General features: G+C 44.2%; 1 protein-coding gene and 1 long non-coding RNA gene across 2 annotated transcripts in view; one reads left to right on the top strand and one right to left on the bottom strand.

Moving 5' to 3' along the window:
• Positions 1-22,068, top strand: part of STAB1 (stabilin 1) — a 165,357-nt gene that overhangs the window by 115,183 nt on the left and 28,106 nt on the right. The window contains exons 45-54 of the mRNA XM_053300133.1: positions 1,439-1,555; positions 4,399-4,446; positions 4,767-4,853; positions 6,281-6,427; positions 8,250-8,384; positions 10,690-10,749; positions 12,254-12,430; positions 15,366-15,455; positions 17,242-17,388; positions 20,053-20,112. Of these exons, the coding sequence (XP_053156108.1) occupies positions 1,439-1,555; positions 4,399-4,446; positions 4,767-4,853; positions 6,281-6,427; positions 8,250-8,384; positions 10,690-10,749; positions 12,254-12,430; positions 15,366-15,455; positions 17,242-17,388; positions 20,053-20,112 (1,068 nt within the window). The remainder of the gene's footprint in view (positions 1-1,438; positions 1,556-4,398; positions 4,447-4,766; positions 4,854-6,280; positions 6,428-8,249; positions 8,385-10,689; positions 10,750-12,253; positions 12,431-15,365; positions 15,456-17,241; positions 17,389-20,052; positions 20,113-22,068) is intronic.
• Positions 338-21,527, bottom strand: LOC128346640 (uncharacterized). Its single transcript, XR_008317099.1, has 5 exons — positions 21,036-21,527; positions 20,208-20,251; positions 17,317-17,444; positions 15,334-15,436; positions 338-893 (listed from the first exon to the last, which is right to left on the bottom strand). It is a non-coding gene; the product is annotated as an uncharacterized LOC128346640 (long non-coding RNA).

The raw sequence follows: 22,068 nt of genomic DNA, 5'->3' as shown, positions 1-22,068 counted from the left end.
AAAGTTGATACAGCAGTCAAAGGACTCACAACTTTTATTAATGTCCTCTCTATCCAATGAAAAAGCATTTTGGAATTAGCTAATTCACTTTCTGTACAAATGATATGTTATCATGGAGGCCTGAAATGCTTTTCCTTGATGATCTCCTCAGTCCGCTTTTGATTAAAGAAAGAAAAGAAGACTTAGAAATGTTAATTATGCATTGCAGTTATCTAGCAACCCTAGATTGGCTTTCAGCTTGGAAATATTCTTCCTGAATTGGAGGGAGTCCAGAAGGGGAGGGGAGGGAGAAATTCCTGAGCTAAATGCAAGCACATTAAAAATGTGGGTCTTCCTATGCTTTCAAGTTTGGCTTTGTTTTATTGAAGCAATAGACAGGGGCAGTCACAGAATGAAACAATGAAGAGGGGAACGGGGAAATCCCACCGTGACTACAAACCAAAAAAATGCAGATAATAATGACCAAACAATGAAAATATAAACAAACACTGGAAATATATATTCAAAAATGATAAGTCAGTAATAAATGATCCATAACATTAATAAACAGTACACAAATTGGCTTCTCATAATGCAGAATACATAAACAAAGGCATGTGCAATGACAGTCAAAAGTTAAGGAAGGAGGTGTAACTGAGCCAGGCAAAAATTGGACTGCAGGATGAAACAGGCAAAGTCAAGTATCAAAATCAAAATGGAAGTGGCAGGTGACAAAAGCACTGTGTCAGACGTGGTCTCAGAAGGGGTGTGGACGTCCTCAATGGCGAAATGCTCAATATTGTCCGCACAGAGGTGAAGATGTGAAATCACAAACGTGCTGATAGCAGAGAACCCGTCGAGCATGCTTCCATAAATAAGCTGACCTGGATCAGAGATAAAGCCCACTGCTTGTCCTTGTGGAGAAAAACAAACTTCATGAATTAATGTCATTCATGAATCAAAGTCGAGCGGCTCTTCTGGATATGTGCCGTTTCGCCCACAAAGCTTCATCAGCTTCCAAAACAACATTAGTACCGGTACCCCATTTCTTAAGCTTGACACAGTCTTACAGTCCTTTCCGGCACGGAGGCTGATGAAGTCCTAGTCCAGAACTCTAACCACTACACCACGCTGGCGTTTAGTCAATTAGGAGTTTAGTCAATTATGAGTCTCACAATATTCAAGCATTTCACAAAATTCAAGCACAATACTATGAATGTTTTACCTGCTGCTGTTTAAAGTGAGACTATAGTAGTTACTGGTTTTGATTTTATATTTTAATTTGATCTCCTTTTTTTTCCCCTGGTAAACCAGTTAGATTGTATTTTGATACAGAAGGGCAGGGTAAAAGTTCCAGAAACAAAATCATTAAAACAATTTGAAAAATCCCAGTAGGCAGTATTTTAAATTACTGGTTAACTAGTACTGCTCTTAATCCACCCCCCCACCCCCGCCCCAGGACAATGGAGGTTGCAGTCCACTCGCTCTCTGCATTGGCAGTTCTTCTGGAAGTCGAGTCTGTCTTTGTGTGACGGGTGTTGGAGACGGCTATACATGCAAGAGATCAATTTGGGAGGTAAAGGGCATTTTGCGGGAACTGTCAGAATTTATTTTACCCCAGCTTGTCCCAAAGTCTCAGTGTGGCAATCAATTAGAAATAGCCAGCTATACCTTCCCTATTAATATAATTTATAATCCCAAACTGGGAATACTGCAGAATCTCTTCCTTTTCTGAAGCAGCAAACTATGAAGCATCACTAAATTCTGCAGAATTGCTGTCATGGGAGTTCACTGTTAAAATGCAGATATTATCTAGTATGGATCACATGCCTTTCAGTTTGGGAAACATGATAGGTTGTATGGCCTGGTTCAGACATCATGTGAAATGGTTTTGCACAACATCCACAAGCCTTGGATTTGCACATTTCCCTCTTCCCCTTGTGCAGAAGGGGAGGACATTTTAAACTTTGGGAAGTTTCAAGTACCCCCTGCCCTTGCATGAAGAGGACTAGGTAGTGTGCAAATCCTGGCTTGTTTTAACCAGTGAGTCGGTTCAAACACAATGCAGAGCCTAGTTTTACTCAACCTTGGTTTGTTTGTCTGAGCCCACGCTAAAGACAATCTAGGTTTATTTCAGGGCATAAAAGCACCAGTGGCGTCAGTGGAAGGGTGGCCTGTAGTCTTCCACTGGTGGCCTCTACACATGACATCCGTGCACGTCGCATCATGTGCAAGGAGAGATGTGACCAAATCACTGATGCATGATTGGGGCATGGCCTGATAGCCAGAGGGCCCACCCCAGCCCTCCTGATCGCATTTGCAGTCAGCATTTGGCTGGAGAGAGAGAAAGGGAAATAAACACAAATGAGTCTCTGTCTCTGTCTCTGTCTCTGTCTCTCTCTCTCTCTCTCTAAGACAGCTCCATTCTCCCTCTCTCTCTCTCCCACCAAGACTGCTCCATTCTCTCTCTCCCCCTCCACCAAGACTGCTCCTCTCTCCCCCCACTCTCTCTCGCCAAGACTGCTCCATTCTCTCTCTCTCACCAAGACTGCTCCATTCTCATTCTCTCTCTCTCTCTCTCTCCAAGACTGCTCCATTCTCTCTCGCCAAGACTGCTCCATTCTCTCTCTCTCTCTCTCTCGCCAAGACTGCTCCATTCTCTCTCTCTCTCGCTCTCTCTCTCTCTCTCTCTCTCGCCAAGACTGCTCCATTCTCTCTCTCTCTCTCTCTCTTGCCAAGACTGCTCCATTCTCTCTCTCGCTCTCTCTCTCTCACCAAGACTGCTCCATTCTCTCTCTCTCTCTCTCTCGCTCTCTCTCTCTCTGTCTTGCCAAGCCTCCTGCTGCATCCTTTCCATCTTTCTTTCCCCTTCTCCCTGCTTTCCCAAAATTATGAGAGCTTCTCATTCCCCCCCCCCCTTAAAAGTGTTCCATGTTATGTGTGATGATTTGGCAGAGGTGGAAAGGAAGAACAATGCATTTTATTATGTATTTTGTACAGATTGTATAATATTTATATTATTAGAATGAATTTTAATTCAACTTATTTCATATTAATTTAATCAATCTTGGCCTGCCAGAACATCAAAAGTTAAATATTGATTTAATTCATTTTTAATTCATTTCACTTTAATTTGGTTGGTTGGTTGATTGATATTAAGTGTTACTCTAATAATCAGCACCCTAAGAATTGACCTCGGCCCCCACGAACCAAGTCACGATTGGTTTCAGCCCGCCAGGTCATTTGAGTTGTGCAGGCCTGCTCTAAAGGTACTTACAACGAGTGAATTGGTTTCTTTATGTGCAAGGATTAAATTGCTGAGGTGGCTTTCTGGGCATTGGCAATAACATAATCCCTATGTGCTGTAGTGCTTCTATTGGACTGTAACACAACTCCAAGATATTTAAATTGTCTGGTCTGCTCTAAAGTATGCCCATTAAGTAACCATGTAAGCGTCCTAGGTCTAGCCACAAAGACCATGATTTTGGTTTTATCATAATTCAAAGACAGTTTGTGGTCATTGCAAAAATTGGCCAGCTCTTTCAAAATTCACTTAACCCTTGTCCTAGAAATCAATGCAGCAGTATCAGCGTACAATAGCACATTAATATGTTTTTGAGCTAATTTGGGTGGGTGAAAGTCCAATTTCCTCATACGTTCCACGAGGGGGTTAATCTAAAAATTAAATAATGCCGGGGCCAAAATACACCCTTGCCTGACACCAGTCCTGGTTGGAATTGGATTAGTCGCCTGGCCTTTCCTGTTTAGCCTGACTTTGAGGGTGGTGTTCTCGTGTAATTTAGCCATCAGCAGGAGAAGTCTCCTGTCGATATTTGTTTGGGTGAGCCTCTCCCATAATTTGCTCCTAGAAATCTGATCAAATGCTTGTTTGAAGTCAATAAAAACAGTATAGAGTGCCCCTGGGGATTTCCTTGCATATTTTTCAGCGAGATGTTGAAGGACAATTATTGAGTCCATGGTGGATCTACCTGCCCTGAACCCATTTTGCTCATCTGCCAGGATTTGATTGACATCAAGCCATTCCGTGAAGTGCCCCAGTAGGTGCCTGGCATACAGCTTTCCGATGACACTCAGTAGGCTAATAGGACGAAAATTAGCTGGTTGATCTTTGGGACCCTTCTTATAAATGGGAATAACGATGGCAAGTCCTCAGTTCTCAGGGATCTGGGCTGTTCGATCAACAAAAGAAAAAAGGGCTGCCAGGACTGGTATCCACCAATCACTGTTTTCTTTTAAACACTCTATGGTCATATAATCTGAACCTGGGGCTATTACACATTATATAATAGAAGAATTTTCACAGTCATTCTTGTGTTTAAATTTATAATGTAAGAAGCAGAATATGACCAATATTACTTATAATTAATATGACATTTTGGGGGGAAATTGTTCTTCTAGGAACTCTCTGAAAAAGACGCTGCATCCACATTCTTTCATTATGTACAGGTGGGTATCAAAATTATTGCATGCTAAAAAAAAAATTAAGCTGGGGGTTCTCTTCATGAGTGGAAAGCAATTCCACTCATCGAGGGGAGACCTGATTTCTTCCATTTCTCCTGTTTCAGAGGTTCCTCCAGCCCCCAAGTGTGGCTTTTTGGAGGTTGCGAGGGGCTACAGCAGGAGGGAGGAGCATCAAGTCCCCACTGCATGAAGGGAGTTTCAGTCACACTTTCTTGGATCCAGATCCCACGTGTTTTATTTTCAAAGTATAAATCTTCTGATGTTTGTATTTGTGCTAATCTCTGGACATGTCTTTTGTGGTGTAGGCCCATAATGTTATTGAGATCAAGGGATCTGGATCGTACACTGTTTTCGTCCCACATGTCAATTCTCTGCAGAACGATACCAGCACAGTAAGCAGCTTCTCTGATTCATATGAAAACCTATGTCAGTCAGTTTGTATGATGTTCTTCTTTGAGCTGAATTTTAGCCCTATTCAGACATTACATTGTATATACTTAGAGATGTCCATATTTTGTGTGAATGATCATACACATGGAATCTCAAATACTAAGCATTGCCATTTCCAGGATAAATAAGGTAGTCAGAAGATGTTGACCAAAGACCAACTGTAAAATGTCCAAAGTGATTAGTCAGAGACAGGAGTTCCACAGAGCTTAGGATAACTGTACTTTATTCTCCACTGACAATTAAGTCAAGTTACTACACAGAAACAGTTATAAGGAGATTTTTACTTAGATTGTTTTCTGGCATTTAAGTCAGGTAATTACAAGGATACATCTATAAGGAGAATTTAGAATGGTGCTACTGATGAAGACTCTACTGACGAAGCATGTCTGGCAACCATATACCACTCCTCTAGTGAAGACCTCCTTTGATCATACATGTGTTCATTATAAAAGTAAACCTGGGTATAGCCCATCTCAAATTCAGGATACACACAGGAAGCATATGCACATTGCACATAATGTGTGAATAGGGCTCTTGTTTCTTTGGATTCTGTTTAACTAAAGGAAGAGTTCTTTATGAGGTTATTAAAGTCAGCTCTTTTCTAGAGGGAAATAGATCCCAAGCAAAGACTTTATTTAGATAGATATGAGCTTCCCTGAGTTTGCTTTCAAATATAGGCAACTTCCAGTTCCATTTAAGCATGTTTTGCATGAATCTGAATTTCTGTAAAATGTGTAACTTTGGCTCAGTTTTATCTGGTATACTGATGATTTATTGGTATTGGCTGACATCCTGACTGGCAAAGTGCTTGAGTAAATGAGCAAAGTTGTGATAGTACAAGAAGGTTGCATAGTTGCACTGAAAACGGGAACTTGCGGACTTGCACTCTTACACTGTGACACTCTTTTGCAAAATGTTCCCTTTCAAACAAATGAGGTATACTGTGAGTTATGCAACTGTTGCACAAGTATGCATATGGTTCTGCAACACTAATTTGGAATGCAAGTGCCAGACTTAGTGCAATTAACTAGCATAATAGCTTTACGCTAGCATAACATCCTTCCGCAAATGCATTGTTAGTCAAAATGCCAGCCAACTATTTTTCATATACTGGTTATTGTGATGCATTTGGCTGATGTGATTTCCTAGTACCCATGCTACCTTTTCTTTGCTTTAAATGAGGCATTTTTGGTGGTGTTTCATGAGAAATAGATCCATAAGTCCTTCTATTCTTTGAACAAAAAATCAATTTCAGTAGATGGAGTACCTAATTAATTTTTTTGTGATGGGGTACACTCCTTTCATGCTCCTTGCCCAGTTTGTAAGGCACTGGTCCAACATCTAACTTGTACAACCATGTTTTCTGTAGTATTTAGAATGGAGAAAGAAGGGCCTTATCAAAGATTTGCTTCGCTATCACATGGTCAGCTGTCTGTCACTGCAGTCAGATGATCTGGAGTCCCTTGATTCCATCACAGCTTTATCTGGACACACAATAAGGATTTCTGTGAAAGAGGTACGTGCCATTCCTACGATCCTTTTCCATTTCTTTGGTGTTCAGTACCTACTTCTGCTTTAGTGTTTCATTCAGTGCCTGCCTCCACCCCACCCCACCCCACCCCACCTCTTTCCCCAATCTATATTTTTCAGTTGACTTCTATGCGAACCTTTTCACCAGTCTCTAACTCATAGAAAGATGAGTCAGGGAAAGCAAAACAAACAAAAAACCCACCACAAACCCCTCCCCCAAGGCTGTGGACCAGTGTATGTGATCTCTCCCTTATGTCTACAGTGACATTAGTCCTAATCCTGCTTCTGTAGATTAACAGAACAAATATAATGAAGAGGACATGATGTGAAGAGAGAGAACATTTTATGTATAATATAATGAAGAGGACATGATGTGAAGAGAGATAACTTTTTGCTCCCTCTCTCACAACACTAGAACCAGAGGTCAGCCAAAGAAAATGATTGGCAGGATGTTTAGAAGAGACAAAAAGAAATAGTTCTTCACACAGCACATAATTAGTCTATGGAATTTGTTGCCACAAGATGTGGTGATGGCCACCAGCTGGGATGGCTTTAAAAGAGGGTTAGACAAATTCATGGAGGACAAGTCTATTAGTGGCTACTAGACAGAATGGCTTTGTGCTATTTCCAGGTTCGGAAGCTGTATGCCTCTGAATACCAGTTGTAGGGGAGCAACGGCAGGACAGGAGGCATGTCTTCATCTTGCTTGTGGGTTTCCCAGAGGCATCTGAACCAAGATGCTGGACTAAATATCTTTGACCACATCTAGCTAGGCTGTTATGTTCTTATGGTTGCTCTACAATCTCATCTCCAAGCTGCTGAAGAGTTATTGTCCATATACAGCTTGAAAGGGGAAAAGCACAACTAAGATGCAACCTGGAGCTTTTCCAAATGGTGATTTTGTTGGAGATGAAGTTCCAATGCATCGACCTTTTGCACCAACTATGACCACTAGTCATAGTCACTGCTCCATTGGGAGCAGAGGTAGTTAGTGAGGGTTTCCTTACCTGTCCCTGCTTTGCTCTGCTCTATGATCCCTGCCTTGACTCCTCAGGTACTTCCTGCAGTGAGTCAGTCCTCTTCCTTTCCTCCTGGAGAGGAAACATCTCTCTCTCTCTCTCTCCCCCTACCTATTCATTATGTAGCTGATAGATAGGATAGATCTTTCCTATCTCAAATGTACTTCAAAAATAAATCAATTTATTTTATTTTTATTTATTTTATTTCTATAATTTAGCTTAGACTAAACATGCAATGATCTCCATGCGTGTTACTTAAATAGCTGCAACAACTAAACTCTACACTCTGTAACTGGAGTGGTAGCTTCCTTGGTGCTTTAATTAATAATCACAAACCCCAACAGATTTAACACAGCTTCACTATACTTAGAATGGGCAGGGGGAGTGGGAACCATTTACAGCAATGCCAGGACAGCAACAGAAGTTGCTGTCCATACAGCCAATAGCATTATTCAGCTTTCCCCCTCACAATTCAGTTACTGCAGTTTATATGCATTCCAAATAAGTAGCCCTTTGGTACAGTGCTCAAAATGGCTTCACTTCAGGCACTTCCTGCCTCAGTAAAGCCGCCCATCTGAGAAAGCTCCTGGAGGAAAGACACCTACTTTGTACAACTCTTGCATGAAATTTCCTTGCTTTCCTTGGAATTGTGTCTTTTTTCCAGTGGTGATTACTCAGGAACTAGCCTTATTGTTGTAATAGAGCCACTTTGCAAATAATGTGTAATGACATGCTTCTTGGAAGATATGTCTCACTGAACATGTGTATGATGTCACTTGTTTTTTTCAGGACAGTGTGTATTTAAATGAGGAGGCAAAGATAATTGAATCTGCCATTGTACTGAATGGTGTCATACATTTCATTGACAAGGTCTTAGTCCCATATGACCTCCAGAATCGCAACATTTCATCTAGCCTATCAGAGGTATGTCTAAAATAATAAATGTTTCCACTAACTCATTCGTTTTTATAGTCAGCTCTGTGTTGAAGTTTTGGCTCCGTAACAGCCTGTCAAGTGTCCTACCTTATCAGACAACAAACATGAAGTTATAGAGTCCCTTTCACTTGATTGTGAGTAGGGATGTGCACAAGCCGTTCGTGCACTCCCTTCCGGGGCGGGGAGGGGTGCCTTTAAAAAACAGACAAGGATCTCCTTAGCTGCTGGCCCCCTCCCCACCACTGGCGCTCATTTTAGAAACAGCCACGCAGGGCTGCAGCATTATTTCCTGCAGCCCTGATCGGCATCAGCACACACATGGCCAGGGCACCCGCACTCCGGCCATTTGCATAGTCAGCAACACAATGCTGACCATGTAAATGGCCGGCACACCTGCGCCCTGGCCATGTGTGTGCTGACACCAATTGGGGCTGCAGGAAAGAACCCTGCACAGCTGTCTGTCGAGCCGGCTCGAATGCCAGCATTTGAACAGAGCTGGTGCTCCAGAAAGGGAGCTGCTTCAAAGAGAGCATAGACATGTCTTCTGAGGCTTGAATTTAAAACTGACCATTGCTGCAGCCTTAAAAAAACTCAGTTTCCTAGAAGCTCCCCATGAGGCATTACACACAGGGCTTCTACCCCGAATCTACTTCAGAAGAGAGTGTGTGCGTTCACACGCGAGACAAACTTACCCCGATGTCCCTTCGAGATTCTTCGATCCACTCCACACACAAATTGGGCTTTGTGATGCGAATTCTAGCTTATCTCGACGTATTTCCGGATTTTTAAAATGCTGTTTTTAAGCTACTTTTTCTGAAAATGCCGGAGCAAATAGGGAGAGGCACTGGCATAGAATCATTAGCATTATAAGAGGGATGTTCTCTTTAGAAATGGAGTTATCGGTCTTTAGGAAGCTCTGCCCCCTCCCCCTGCAATTGACTAGAAGAGAAATACAGAGCATGCCATGTGAACTTGTTTCAAAACAAAACCCGAGAGCAGAGGGGAGGGGCTGCTTCCCTCAATGCCACGAGTGGAGTTCGAAGTGGCTTCGCTCAACATTTACCCCAAAGCATGAAGCCATGTGTGAATAACTCCCATGCCACTCAAGGACCTAGTTTAATGAAAGGACAAAAATGCTCATTTTAAACTGAAGCTATGGAGTCCCATCAGAGCAAAATTCAAGTAATGTTCAGCCCTGTTCCCTTCCCCCATCCAGTAAAGTGTTAGGAGGAGGAGAGGGTAGCAAGAGGGGTGTCCAACAGACATGTCAGATTTCAGGGCACTTTCGAGACTAGACTTTCGATACGTCAGGACGTATCTCGGAAGTGTGCTTCCACACTTCCTGTGTCATGACACCGCAGTCCCTATGCGGACAGCAGGGCACCATTCACATTTCCAATGCCTTGTTGCGAATTTAATCGCTGCAATACAGAGCAAGGATGCTGCATATCTGGCGTGAAAAAGTTGCTGTTTTTTCAGGTTGTTTGTTGCTGCGAGACTGCTCCTCCTGCTGTTTACAGCCTGAATGTGACTTGCCCAAATGGAGGCATTTTGCTGCTAATGAGCACCTAGTCTGGAAAGTGCCCTGGCAGAGTTCTGCAGGGAGGTTTTCAACAGTTTGATGTTGGAGACTCTCTGCTCTCATTGCAGAACTCTCTCTGACAACACCCATTAGAGGGCATGCTGGTTCTGACATCTGTGTTGGGTCTGACATGATGCACAGCCCTAACAACTTGGACACATTTTTCTCTTGTGCAATGTGGCTTGGCATAACTGAATTACATGCATACATCAGAGACATGCAGCTCATCTGATAACTTTTCAGCATGGATCTCTGCCACATCATAAAGATCTCTCCTCGGGCAGTTCACAATATAAATTCTTTATCACATAATTGTATGGTCCATGCACTTCTATACCTTAGTCTTGCTTCATGACTCTTCCTAGTGTTACCATGTACTGCAGTGCAGAAACACTTGTTTGCATCACAGTCCAAATCTTTTAGCTGGTGGGAGAAAGTCTCATATTATAGATATTGGGATGTGGTGTTTTGTGCCTGTGTGTCTTTTAAATAGGTAAAATGATCATGATCATGGATAGTTAGCAGAATGCTTAATATGCTGCTGTTTAAGCAGTATCAATGTCAGTGTGTCGGATCATCTCAGTACAGTCTTGTAACTGTAGTGTTCATAAAGCCTTCTGGATGTGGCAGCTGACTGATGATGCACTTGGGCTTCTCCTTAGTGATACAGAGAAATTGTTTCTCATGCCATCTTTTATCATTGCTTTCCAGAAATCCATCACAGAGGTTGCAAAGGCTTATGGGTACAACATCTACAGCAAGCTTCTAGTGGTAAATAAACTGCCCTTTTCAACGGCAATGCTTATAATGGAAGGTTCCTCTCTGATAAGGGCTGAGAATTTGAAGTGTAGCAGAATTTGCCCCATGCTGCTCTTAACCTATAAACAGCATTCATATACTTGTACAGTCTAGAGACCAAGACATTTATTACAACAGCCCTCTTCAAACGTTATCAGTGTGAGCAACCGTTACGTTTACAGTGGGGAAAGTGTTCTAGAAATCTGAGTTCATTCAGTGGCTTACTAGCTTTGCAAACTTCATAGTTGTCCCTGCTTCCCCAAGAGTCAGGTAAGCAGTAGCAGATGTCAAGAAGTCAGAATCTTCTTTTATAGGTGAAGGTAAAGATGACCTTGAGGCCACTGCAGGGTGCACCGGGGAGAAGACAGGAACTTGCCGGCCTCCCCTGGCAGATGAGCAGCGGCCACCCTCCTCTCCGCTGCACTGTGCATCCACACGAGTGGCGGTGTGGTGACTGCAGGAGTTGAGAGCGGGAGGACTTCTCCCCTCCACGCCCCCCCCCCCAGCATCCCAAGGTGCCCCGGAGCTCGAGCACAGTGGTTGCTCTCGTTAGAGCAGCTGCCATGCTTGGCACGGCCGCTTCTCCCCCCCCCCCCTCAGCTCGCTGCCAGAAATAGTGCCAGGCTGGGCGGGGGGAGGGGGAGCCATTTAAACTGGCGGTGATCGGTTAGGTTTGCTAAACTATGGGTTAGCAACTCGGGCTTGGCATGGGGGCAGCTCCGGGATCAATCCTGGCGCTTCATATGTACAGCTTAGCCCAGACTGGTCTCTCCTGGCCTGGGCGAGGCTATGCTTGTGAACAGCCTTACTGAGGAAGAGGGGATCTACACAACACACCTAAAAGCTGCCTCTTTGGGGGGGCGGGGGTGAGAGGTGGACGGTGAGAAGTAGGGAGAGAAGAAGTTTGAACAAACAAACAGACGACTATATACTACACTCCCAGTTTGAATCAGTGTCCCCTGCAGCTATTTTTTTTAAGAGGAAAGGACCGCTTCTGGGTTAAGTTTTGTCTTCTAAAGATGGTTAAATTTCATGTGTAGTTTGGCCTATCTTTCTTTTCTTTTACATAAGGAGTGTTTGCTTGTTTGATTTCCCTAGAGTGGAGCCTATGTGATTTTTAACTAATGTGTCATGGGTAGTACTGTTATCCAGCCACCTAATGGCACAGCAGGGAAATGACTTGATTAGCAAGCCTGAGGTTGCCGGTTCAAATCCCTGCTGGTATGTCTCCCAGACGATGGGAAACACCTATATCGGGCAGCAGCGATATAGGAAGATGGTGAAAGGCATCATCTCATACTGCGCAGGAGATGGCAATGGTAAACCCCTCCTGTATTCTGCCAAAGACAACCACAGGGCTCTGTGGTCACCAAGAGTCGCCACCGACTCAACGGCACACTTTACCTTTAGTACCGTTATGGCATTTTACAATGTAGATATCTCTATACAAACACCTTGTTTTCTGTCTCTTTTGCAGGAGGCAGGACTTCTTCCTCTGGTTAATGAAACCATTCATCAGCCCTTGACCATGTTGTGGCCTACGGATGCAGCTTTTAACTCCCTTCCAGAGAATATGCAAAAGTGGCTGTATCACAAAGAGCATCGCAGCAAGCTGGCTGCTTATCTTAAAGGGCACATGATCAGGGACATGCAGGTAAACTGAGCAATGAAAATACACAAGCCATCTGATATTCTTTCTAAATGAACCCTGCTAACTGACCCAAGAGGCATCTTTAAACGTGATGACTTATATTTAGCAGGGGGACAGCAACTGTCCCTATCCAACCCCCAGCACAGTATTCCTCCAGTGGTTGTTTGTCTCTTTTAAGATTGTGAGACCATGCAGGACAGGGAACCATCTTATTTATTCTCCTTTGTAAACCACTTCGGGGGGGGGTGGTTGATGAAAAGCTGAATATCTGTACTCATTATCATCATCATCAAATGGTCTTTAAACTCATCTGGTACATAGCAAACAAGATGGCATTGGCTTCTATTTGGATTCTTCTTAGCTTGTTCAAACCAATGATATGGACAGGATCCTTGGATCACTGTGTATGTCTACATGCATGCTTGACTTGTTGCCATCTTGGCTGATCAAAACTGCCGGGGTTGAGGGAATAGCCAAGAAGGTGACTAATACATTAGTAGCAGGGGGGTATGGTACCATCTTGTCTAAAAATAACATTAGATTAGCCCTCTTCTGAAGAAGCCTTCCTTTGGTCCCACTGTACAAGGGGAACCTTTTATCCCCTTGCGGGATCTTTTAAGCACGGTTATAAAACAGGCAGTTTCTCAAGGAAGTCCCAACCAGAGGCTTAAATGTCCAAATAAAAGTATGTTTTATTGACTACAGAGTAAGAAGGTTGACTAGGATGTTAACAAGAGGATTGCCATACTATGCAGACATGCAAGAGGTACACGTGTCTGGGCTAATTGCTTTACCTCTGCTGTAACTAATATGAGTTTCTTACTGAGGTAGATGGGAAAGGTAAGTGGTACTAGGTGGTCTGTGTAGTGGAAGAACCCAGTCAATGGACCCAGGGAGAATCTAGAGAGAAAAGGTCAGCCAAGAAACAAGTAGGAGGGCCAGAGACCAAGAAGAAAAGAATCTTAAAGAGTTCACATAGGAAAGGAAGACAGTCGGTCAGAAGAACCAGCCAGAGATGGAGGGTGGTGAGAAGAGCTGAGTGAGTTTGCAGAGAGAAGGAAGGCAAAGCTGGTCAGGAGAACCGGTAAGAGACTGGGATGGGGGAAGAAAGGAACCCAAATGAGTTCAGGTAAGGAGAGAAGGAGGCGTTGATCTGGGAAACTGGTGGAAGATTGGGCGGGGGAAAGAAACTCAAATGAGTTTGGGTAAGGGAGCTGGTCAGGAGAACCAGCAGGAGACCAAGAGGTAAAGGAAAGAAGACTGGAGGAGATCGGGCACAAAGAAACAGAGGAGTCAAAGGGAAATAGCTATTTTCCTATGGAGGGAGGTCAGTGGTAGTCAGCTTTCAGGAGAGAGGGTAAACCTAGGGACTGAGCTATTCAAACACAGAGAGGTTTGGGGGAACCAGGAAGTGGAATGTGAGAGCAGCAGATCCCCATGCCACCAAAGAGCACTTTCAGGAAAATTGTGAACAGTTTAGGCTGTGGCAGCTAGGAAAATAGGAAACTGCCATATACTGAGTCAGACCATTGGTCTATCGAGCTCAGTATTGTCTTCACAGACTGGCAGTGGCTTCTCCAAGGTTGCAGGCAGGAATCTCTCTCAGCTCTATCTTGGAGAAGCCAGGGAGGGAACTTGAAACCTTCTGCTCTTCCCAGAGCGGCTTCATCCCCTGAGGGGAATATCTTGCAGTGCTCACACATCAAGTCTCCCATTCATATGCAACCAAGGCAGACCCTGCTTAGCTGTGGGGACAAGTCATGCTTGCTACCACAAGACCAGGTATCCTCTCCTGGTGACGGCATGTGGTGAGAGGTACCTTTTAAAAAGTTATTACCAGTGGTACCACTGGCATCTTCAAGCCGCCGCGAGCAGTGGTGCCCTGAATGGTATCCCCTGAAATGACAGCTGCTGCTCTGGCACTCACCTGGACTCTGCGTAGGCACATGGTGTTGCTGCAACTGACCACACCAATGGCCTCCGCCCATGCACAGAAGCCATGTGAGTGCCGGAGCTGTGGCAGCCATCATGCGGGATCCCACACAGAGCACTGCTGCTCACAGTGACTTGCAGGTGCCAGTCACAGTGACTTTGAAGGTACCTCTCACTGCCTCCCCCAGTACTACCCTCACTAGCCGCCACTGGATTTAAGAGTGTTTGAGGTTTGAGTGGGAGGGTAAAGGAAGAAGTGAGATGTTGGAGCTGGGTCAACATGAATTGAATGGGACACTCACTGGATGGCCTGGATGGAAAACCCAGCTAGGAGTTATCTTCTCTAGGCTTTGCCCTCCATGGGACAGCATTCTTTAGAGTGTGCTGTCCACACATGGGACTTACAGCTTCCATCTGAATGAAGTGAGAACTTGTCTTGGGCAGATCCTAAAGGATCGGTGGTCCCTGCAGGGGGCTACTTTTTTAATCAGGGGAGGAGTTGACCACCCTCCTTGATTATACTGGTGAATGGTAGATCTAAAAGTGGCGGGGCGGGAGGGGACAGGTTCTCCCTGTACAACCTGTCAGATGTGCAGGAGAGGAAGCCAGATTCTCTGCCCAGAAAATGGGGTGCAGAGATGGAAGAGCAAAGGGTCACAGTCTTCAGCATGGATCCCAGAGACTGTGCAGTTTGGGAGGCTTTTGGCTGGCTATTTTTCTAAGGTAAAAAGATACTTTGGGTATGTGCAAAAGAAGGGATCACATACCCCTACCTCCAACCACCACCACCACTGTATTGCATAAATACTGTCCAGTTTCAAACCTCCCTTTGTGGAGCAAGGAGGATGTGTCCATCGTGTCCTCTCTTTTTTATTAAAAAAAAGAATAAATTTATGTTTCATTATACATACATACATAAAATCACTTAACGTAATTCTTGTAAGGTATGCTTATGGGTGTCAGTAATAGCCTACCTGCTTGCTGCTTGATTTTTCTCTGTTTTCAGGTCACAGCTTCCAAGCTGACAGAGCTTGGTGGTTCTGTAAGGACTCTGCATGGCTCGACCATCTCTTTTAGCTGCAGCAAAACAAGTGCTGTAAGTAAAAGGTTTCCTAAACCAAATGGACATTGTTTTTGCTGCGAGGGTTGGACTCAATATGGCTAACTCTCTGGGAAGTGGTTCCTGTTTATAGTATTGGTAAAGGAAAGTGATTCTCCTTTGTAGTGCCCGTAGTGTTTTGGTGGGTCCTACATCCCTCTAAATGAGTGATCTCTCATTTTGTCACAATGAACACATAACACGGTCTGTTTAAGCCTCCCTAAATGCTATTACGGCAAAACAAAGGCTAGCAATACTCTTTCCTAATCATGGGGCTGAAGGTTGTCCCGGACAGTTCTCAAAAACCAGGAAATATTATGCTCAGGATCTAGTTAAATGTGATGGAGGTATGCATTAGAATGCAGTCATGCCAAATGATGAGTATAAAACAAGGGGGCGGGTGTTAAAGAGCAGAGGTGGCAGCCAGGAAACTGGTGCTGCCCACATTTCCCCACTTCCGAAATGGTCTCCAGTTCAGGCAGCCATATTTCTTACAGCTAGGCTGGCTTTTGGTTCTGGAGCCTGCCCAGTAAAAAAACATCTGGAACAAGGGCTGTGGGGCGAGGATCATGAGCAGGATTCTCCCTCTTGCACCCCTCCATCACTTCTGTACATGAAATCATTCCACCCCCACTTTAAAAATCTTTCATGATGATCCATGTTCTACAACACACATCTGCTACTATCACATCTTGTTAGACCCTCAAAAAGTAGGTAAGGAAGCACCGGTTTGGCTCGTAGAGGCTAAGAAGATTTGGCTTTAAAAGTCGTAGCGCCAAAGGTGTTGTGCAGATGCCTGTTTCTTTCCGCTCTAGTGTTTCGGTTTACCGAAATCAGACTTGGGGGCTGCCATTGGGAGGCGAAAGGTTGTTTCACCACTTCCTATCTGTCCTTTGCCTGCTCAGAATCACCCATCACGTGCACTAGCTGCTTCATGGAGTAGTTCTGATAGGATAAATGCCAGATAGAGATTTAACGAACCTCATGCTGGTCGCTGGCCAAAATAAAGAGATTATTATTATTATTTAACATACCCTGCTACTCTTGATGGCAGCCTCCAAGCCTGTTTTTCAGTATTATTTTTTAAAGACATGTAGGAAAGGAATTCAGCTATGAATTACATGTTAATGGTGGGATGAACTTTCAGGATTTTTATAGCTATGTTTTAAACAAAAAACATTTTCAGTCTTGTAGTAATATCAGCAGCTACAGCTGTCAAAAGAAGGTAGTAATGAGAGGAAGAGACTCTGAAGGAGGCTTGCAGTGCTTCAGAAAGTGCTGCATGCTATACAGAAGAAAATGGAGGTGCTTGGGAAACTGGCCAAAAGGCAGGGCGGCTAGAGGTTGTGAGGCAAAGCAGGGGGCTGAAAAGCAGGGGGCTAACGATGTGGGCATGAGGAAAGGAATAGGGGAGGAAGTGGGCAAACCCTCAAATTTGCGTGCAAAGACAAGAGGGTCTGTGTGTTATAGGCAGGAGAGAGGTAAGCTGGCAAGAGAGGTTTGGATTGCTGTGAGCCCATGCCAAGTGGGATGGGGGTCTTGGCCAGATGGGGCTGCTGCCCCCACCTTCTAATTTTTTTTTAAGGGAATTTTGCTCACTGGCACATGCTAATCAGACAAGCCAAAAAGACCAATAAAGTTCAACAAGCAGTGAGTGATGGGGCTGAATTTCACATACTGATTGGAAGTTGAACCAGCCAGCCAACTCTTTGTCTTGAAGGCTGAAGACAAAGAACTGGCTGATTAGGATTCAGTACCTTTCTCCTGCCTTGTTGCCTTGCAGGGGGACATCCTGGTGGACAATGGCAATGCAAAGGTTGTTCAGAGGTATATGGAATTTAATGTAGGTATTGCTTACGGTATTGATCAGCTGCTTGAGCCTCCAGACTTGGGATCCCGTTGTGATGAGTTTCGCAATGTTGAAGTTTTGGTGAGTGCATAGAGTTTTAGAATACAGCCATTTGTTGATTTTGTGTGACTTTCCTCCTTTAATTAATAAGCAGCTTTCATTAAGAGACTCAACCCGCACACAAGCCACCAGATTAGTTTAGAATTCAGACAGAGTAGAATTTATGCACAGAGTGAAATTAACAAAACCTCAAAGGTGTATCCTGAGGAAGTATCAACTCTTATAGTTAGCTAACTTGTACTGTAAACAATAAGGATGTCGTCAGTGCCCTGCCTAGTAGCAAATAAATAATTTCTATAGGTAGCAAAGAATATCTATTCAATGCAATTTACTCACCAGCATTAAAAAGAAAGGGATACAGCTTTAAAATAATAAGCTCCTGAGCAATTAATCAGTGGAGAGCACAGCAAGCAGAGCATAACAAAGACAGTAGCCTCATCCATGTAAATACAAAAGTAAATAAATACATACAATAAAACCACCACCCGAGAATCTATAGCATAGTTGAAAACCATATTGCACGAATAGGATGGGTAGGATCCAGACTAAGTTCCATTAAAATTAATGGCCAAATGATGTTCAATCTCCTGTCAACACTCAGGACCCACTGGTGCTACCACACAACTTAAAAGGCAGCCCTGACGCTGTCCTGGGAGTTATTTGCTTCATGCTGCAGGGTAAATGTTGAGCGAAGCCACATCAAATCACACTTGCTGCATTGAGGGAAGCAGCCCCTCCCTTCTGCTCTCAGTTTTTGTTTTTACAAGTTCACATGGCATGCCTCCGTGTTTTCCTTCTAGCCAATGGTGGGGGGAGGGAGAGAGAGAGATATATTACTAAAGAGCTATATCTGCATTTGCAAAGAGAGTATCCCTCTTATCATGCTAATGATTCTACATCAGTGCTTCTCACTATTTACTCCAGCATTTTTTAGAAAAGGTAGCTTAAAATCAGCATTTTAAAAACCTGGAAATACCTTGAGATAAGCTAGAATTCGCAAGACAAATCCCGACTTGTGTGTGGAGTGGACCCAAGGATCATGAAGGGACTTTGGGGTAGGGATGTGCAGGAACCTGTTCGGAGGCCCTTTTATGGGCCTCCAAACAGGTTCGAACACTGGGTGGGTTCGAGGTGTGAAGGCAGGGGGGTGTCTCATTTTAAGGGTGGGGGAGGGTTACTTACCCCTCCCCCTGCTTTCGCTGGCACTGGAGTTAGGTAAAATCCCTCAGGGCGGCAGCGTACCTCCCTGCTACCCCTTCTGCTTCTTCGGCCGGAAGTGGCCGGTAATACAGGGTGCACATGCGCATGCTGGCTGCATGTGCACATTGCAGACATGCTTGTGTGCCTGTGGCCAGCGTGTGCACGCGTGCCCGGTACTTCCGGTCAATTCTGGACAAAGAAGTAGAAGGGGCAGCAGGGAGGTACGCTGCCACCCTGAGGGATTTTACCTAACTCCAGCGCCAGCGGGGGGAAAGTGGGGGAAGGGGTAAGTGCACCCTCCCTCACCCTTAAAAGTCCTACCCCCACCCCTTCGAGCCACCCCCACCTAGTTCTGCGCACATCCCTACTTCGGAGTAAGTTTGGCTGGTGTGTGAATGTACACACACTCTCCTGAAGGAGATTCAGGGTAGAAGCCCTGTCTGTAAAGCCTCCTGATGGGGCTGCTGTGGAATAACTCAGCTGGGCAGTGCTCCTGCCACTGTTTCCAAGGGAAGGTGTATTGCACTTCTGCCCAGAAACAGTTTAAAGTCCTTCCACAGCTACCTGGTCACTACACTGTCAGGGCTGCCTTTGAAGTTGCGCAGCTGCCCCGGCGGGTCCTCCACATCAACGAGAAATTGCACATCATGTTGGCCAGTGAGACTTCAGTTAGTCACGACTAACTTCTCTCATTGAATTTCATACTTATTGGGCAGAATCCAGACTTAGTCCTGACTAAGCACCACTGAAATAAATCTCCCCATGCTCCTGGCCCTCAGGCAGGAATTACACCTTGTAAGGCAAAGAGAGAATTTCCAACGCACAATTTTCATTGTAACTAGTGTGTGCATGGGGAGCAGGGCCATCACTCTTCCCCTTTCTTCTAATTCTCCCTTGAAAACAGACATGCTGGTCATTTTTATTGTATTTATCCTTAGCTGGGCTACAAGCCCAGAAGTAAGCCATGATGGAGGTGGGGTGGGAGAAACAGTCTTGTGGGCGAAGGGAAAACTGCCAGGTATGCAATGGATTAAGGATATCTGCCAATTCTCCTCTGTTCCCCTTCAAATGCCCCTCCTCTCTTTATTCTTGGTACCTCAGCAAACATGGGTTGACGCACACATACTTTCGGAGACCATGTGTAGTTCTACTTTCAGAGTCGTACTGTATTGTGTTCTGTGTTGTTCAAGCAGAGGTGCACCTAGGTAATTTTGGAACCTGGACCAATAGACTTTTGGAGGCCCCCTACCCACCCGCACTCACAGTATTTATAACATGACCACACCACCCTGGGACAGAATAAAAGGATTTGGGGGCCCCCAGGGGGTGTGGAGGCCCTGGACTTTGGCACAGAAGTTCTCCAGAAGTCCAGGGGTAAGAGAGCCACTGTGTTCAAGAGTGCATGCAAGACCCATACAACTGTGGTCTGAATTGGCAGGACCAATATCAGTTACATGTTGTGTATGCTTTTTCTCCTGTTCCTAGAATGCTGACTGTGGCAGATGTGGTTTTGAGCCACCTTGTCCTCTTGGATCAAATGAATCGGTAACTAGAATCCCTTTCCCTCTCCTTCTCCTTCTCCCTCCCCCCTTCTCTCTCTGTATTATCACAAGTATAATATAATAGAGAAAGGTTATTACCATCTTAATCTGTTTTCTCTTTTTACAAATGATGTGTTCTGTACCTGGAAACAATAGTTTTCATCACATAACCACTGGATATTCAACATTTAAACAATAGAGTATCATGAGTTTTCAGCAATGAAGAGCAGAGCTTAATTTTAGTAGTCTGTTGAAAAACTATTTCACCATATCTATGCATATTTTTAAAAGGGAACTATATTTCCAGAAAATTGTCAGAATATTTCAATCTACATTTTTAATTGTATAGATATCTTGTCCATTGTTATAATATCCCATACTTTTGCATACCATCCTTTAATCACTTATTTTTATTTTTTAAATCCATTATAGAGTAATTTGGAATTTAGCAGCTGCAATCGATACAATTATTCGGTCTCTTCTCACTGCAGAAATGCACTTTGTCTAAATTGTTTGATAGGATTATGGTTAATTCCACTAGAGTACCACATCCTGATATTTATGTATTGTTTATTTCGGGCCAGTATCCTTGGATTTTGAGACAGGTTCTCCAGCTGTTCTGCCACATTTCTTTCAGCATAGTTTCGAATATTGTTTAGATATATACTGTAATGTAGCTTTAATGGTGGTAAATACCATCTTGCATATAATTTAAATTCCTTCATGTTAAGACAAAATAAATGAATATCAAGGGGAAAGATGTCCATATTTCTAATTGTAAGGTTTTTACTTCAAGGTTTTAAGGTAAAAATGCTGGCTCTGTGATTATCTCATTGGTAAATCTAGGATTTTCCTGAGCAACATCTTAAACCACTTTACAAGTGCATTTGGAAGATAGTTTCACAAGATAAGGTTAGATGTACTCACGGTTGTTCCACTCCCATAAGCAGAATAAATTGCACAAGTGAATAAGATGACAAAGTTGGTTCAGGTCAAACTACACAACACTAAAAGTGTTATTGTGTTTCCATCTTGCTTTGCAGCCATAGGAGGGCCTAATTTGGATAGAGACCATGGTGTGGAAGAAGGGGAGCTCTAGTTATTTGTCTCCAAGTAGCAGTTCCCAAAAAAATCCCCTTCTGCTATTTGGCTGGGGTTGGGGGCTAGGGGATGCTGTTGGTTCCAGTAGGAAGTTCCCCTCCCAAGGTAAACAGCAGTTTTAGGAGGGATTTTTGCCAGGACTGTAACAAGGGAGAAAATTGTTACACGCCCCGCCCTCCTCACACCATGGTTTTGATCAGAGTGAGACCTCTCCCTCTTCTCTGTTGTGCTCCCTCTGGTGCCTCCTAGGAGATTGCAGGCAAGTTTTTGAGCCTTCTTCCTTCTTAATCTTCCTCCTTCTTCCACCTGCCAGTAGTATAAGTCTCTGTGCTGCTTTGTGGGATGGGGGTGGGGTCTTATGCTTCCCCCTTCTCTGGGTGCCTCTGCCCTCCATCCCCCACATCAATGGCCTCCTCAGGATTGGGGCTGCCAGTTCCAGCTGGTGAAAAATGTCGATATCCATTACCCAAAATGTTGAAATGGAGGACGCTTTTTACTTTATAAGTCACTTTGCATAAAATTTGCACATGTTTATTGGTATTATATACTGTGGGCATATTTTGATTAAAAATGGGATAATCTGAGAATAAATTCGGCTCACCACTGTAAAGCTGATGACCAGGTGAGCTGTCTGTCTGCTCAGTCTGCTGTCTAGGTGCTGAGTTCTCAAGGCCCCTGCCTTTTAGCTGTAAATTCCTCGCCTGGTAAGGTTTACCACACTCAGAGGCTGTTCTCATGCGCAGCATAACCCAGGCTAGGGATGCCCAGCCTGGGTGAGGCTGCACATGAGAACTGGTGGGATCGGGCCCTATCTCTGCGGGGTAGTGCTGCCTAGCCCCACTTCTTAGCCCGGCTGTTA

This window comes from Hemicordylus capensis, chromosome 2 (assembly GCF_027244095.1).
Source record: "Hemicordylus capensis ecotype Gifberg chromosome 2, rHemCap1.1.pri, whole genome shotgun sequence".
Classification (NCBI taxonomy): Eukaryota; Metazoa; Chordata; class Lepidosauria; order Squamata; family Cordylidae; genus Hemicordylus; species Hemicordylus capensis.
The sequence above is the reverse complement of the archived record's forward strand: the minus strand, read 5'-3'. Positions and strand labels throughout refer to the sequence as shown.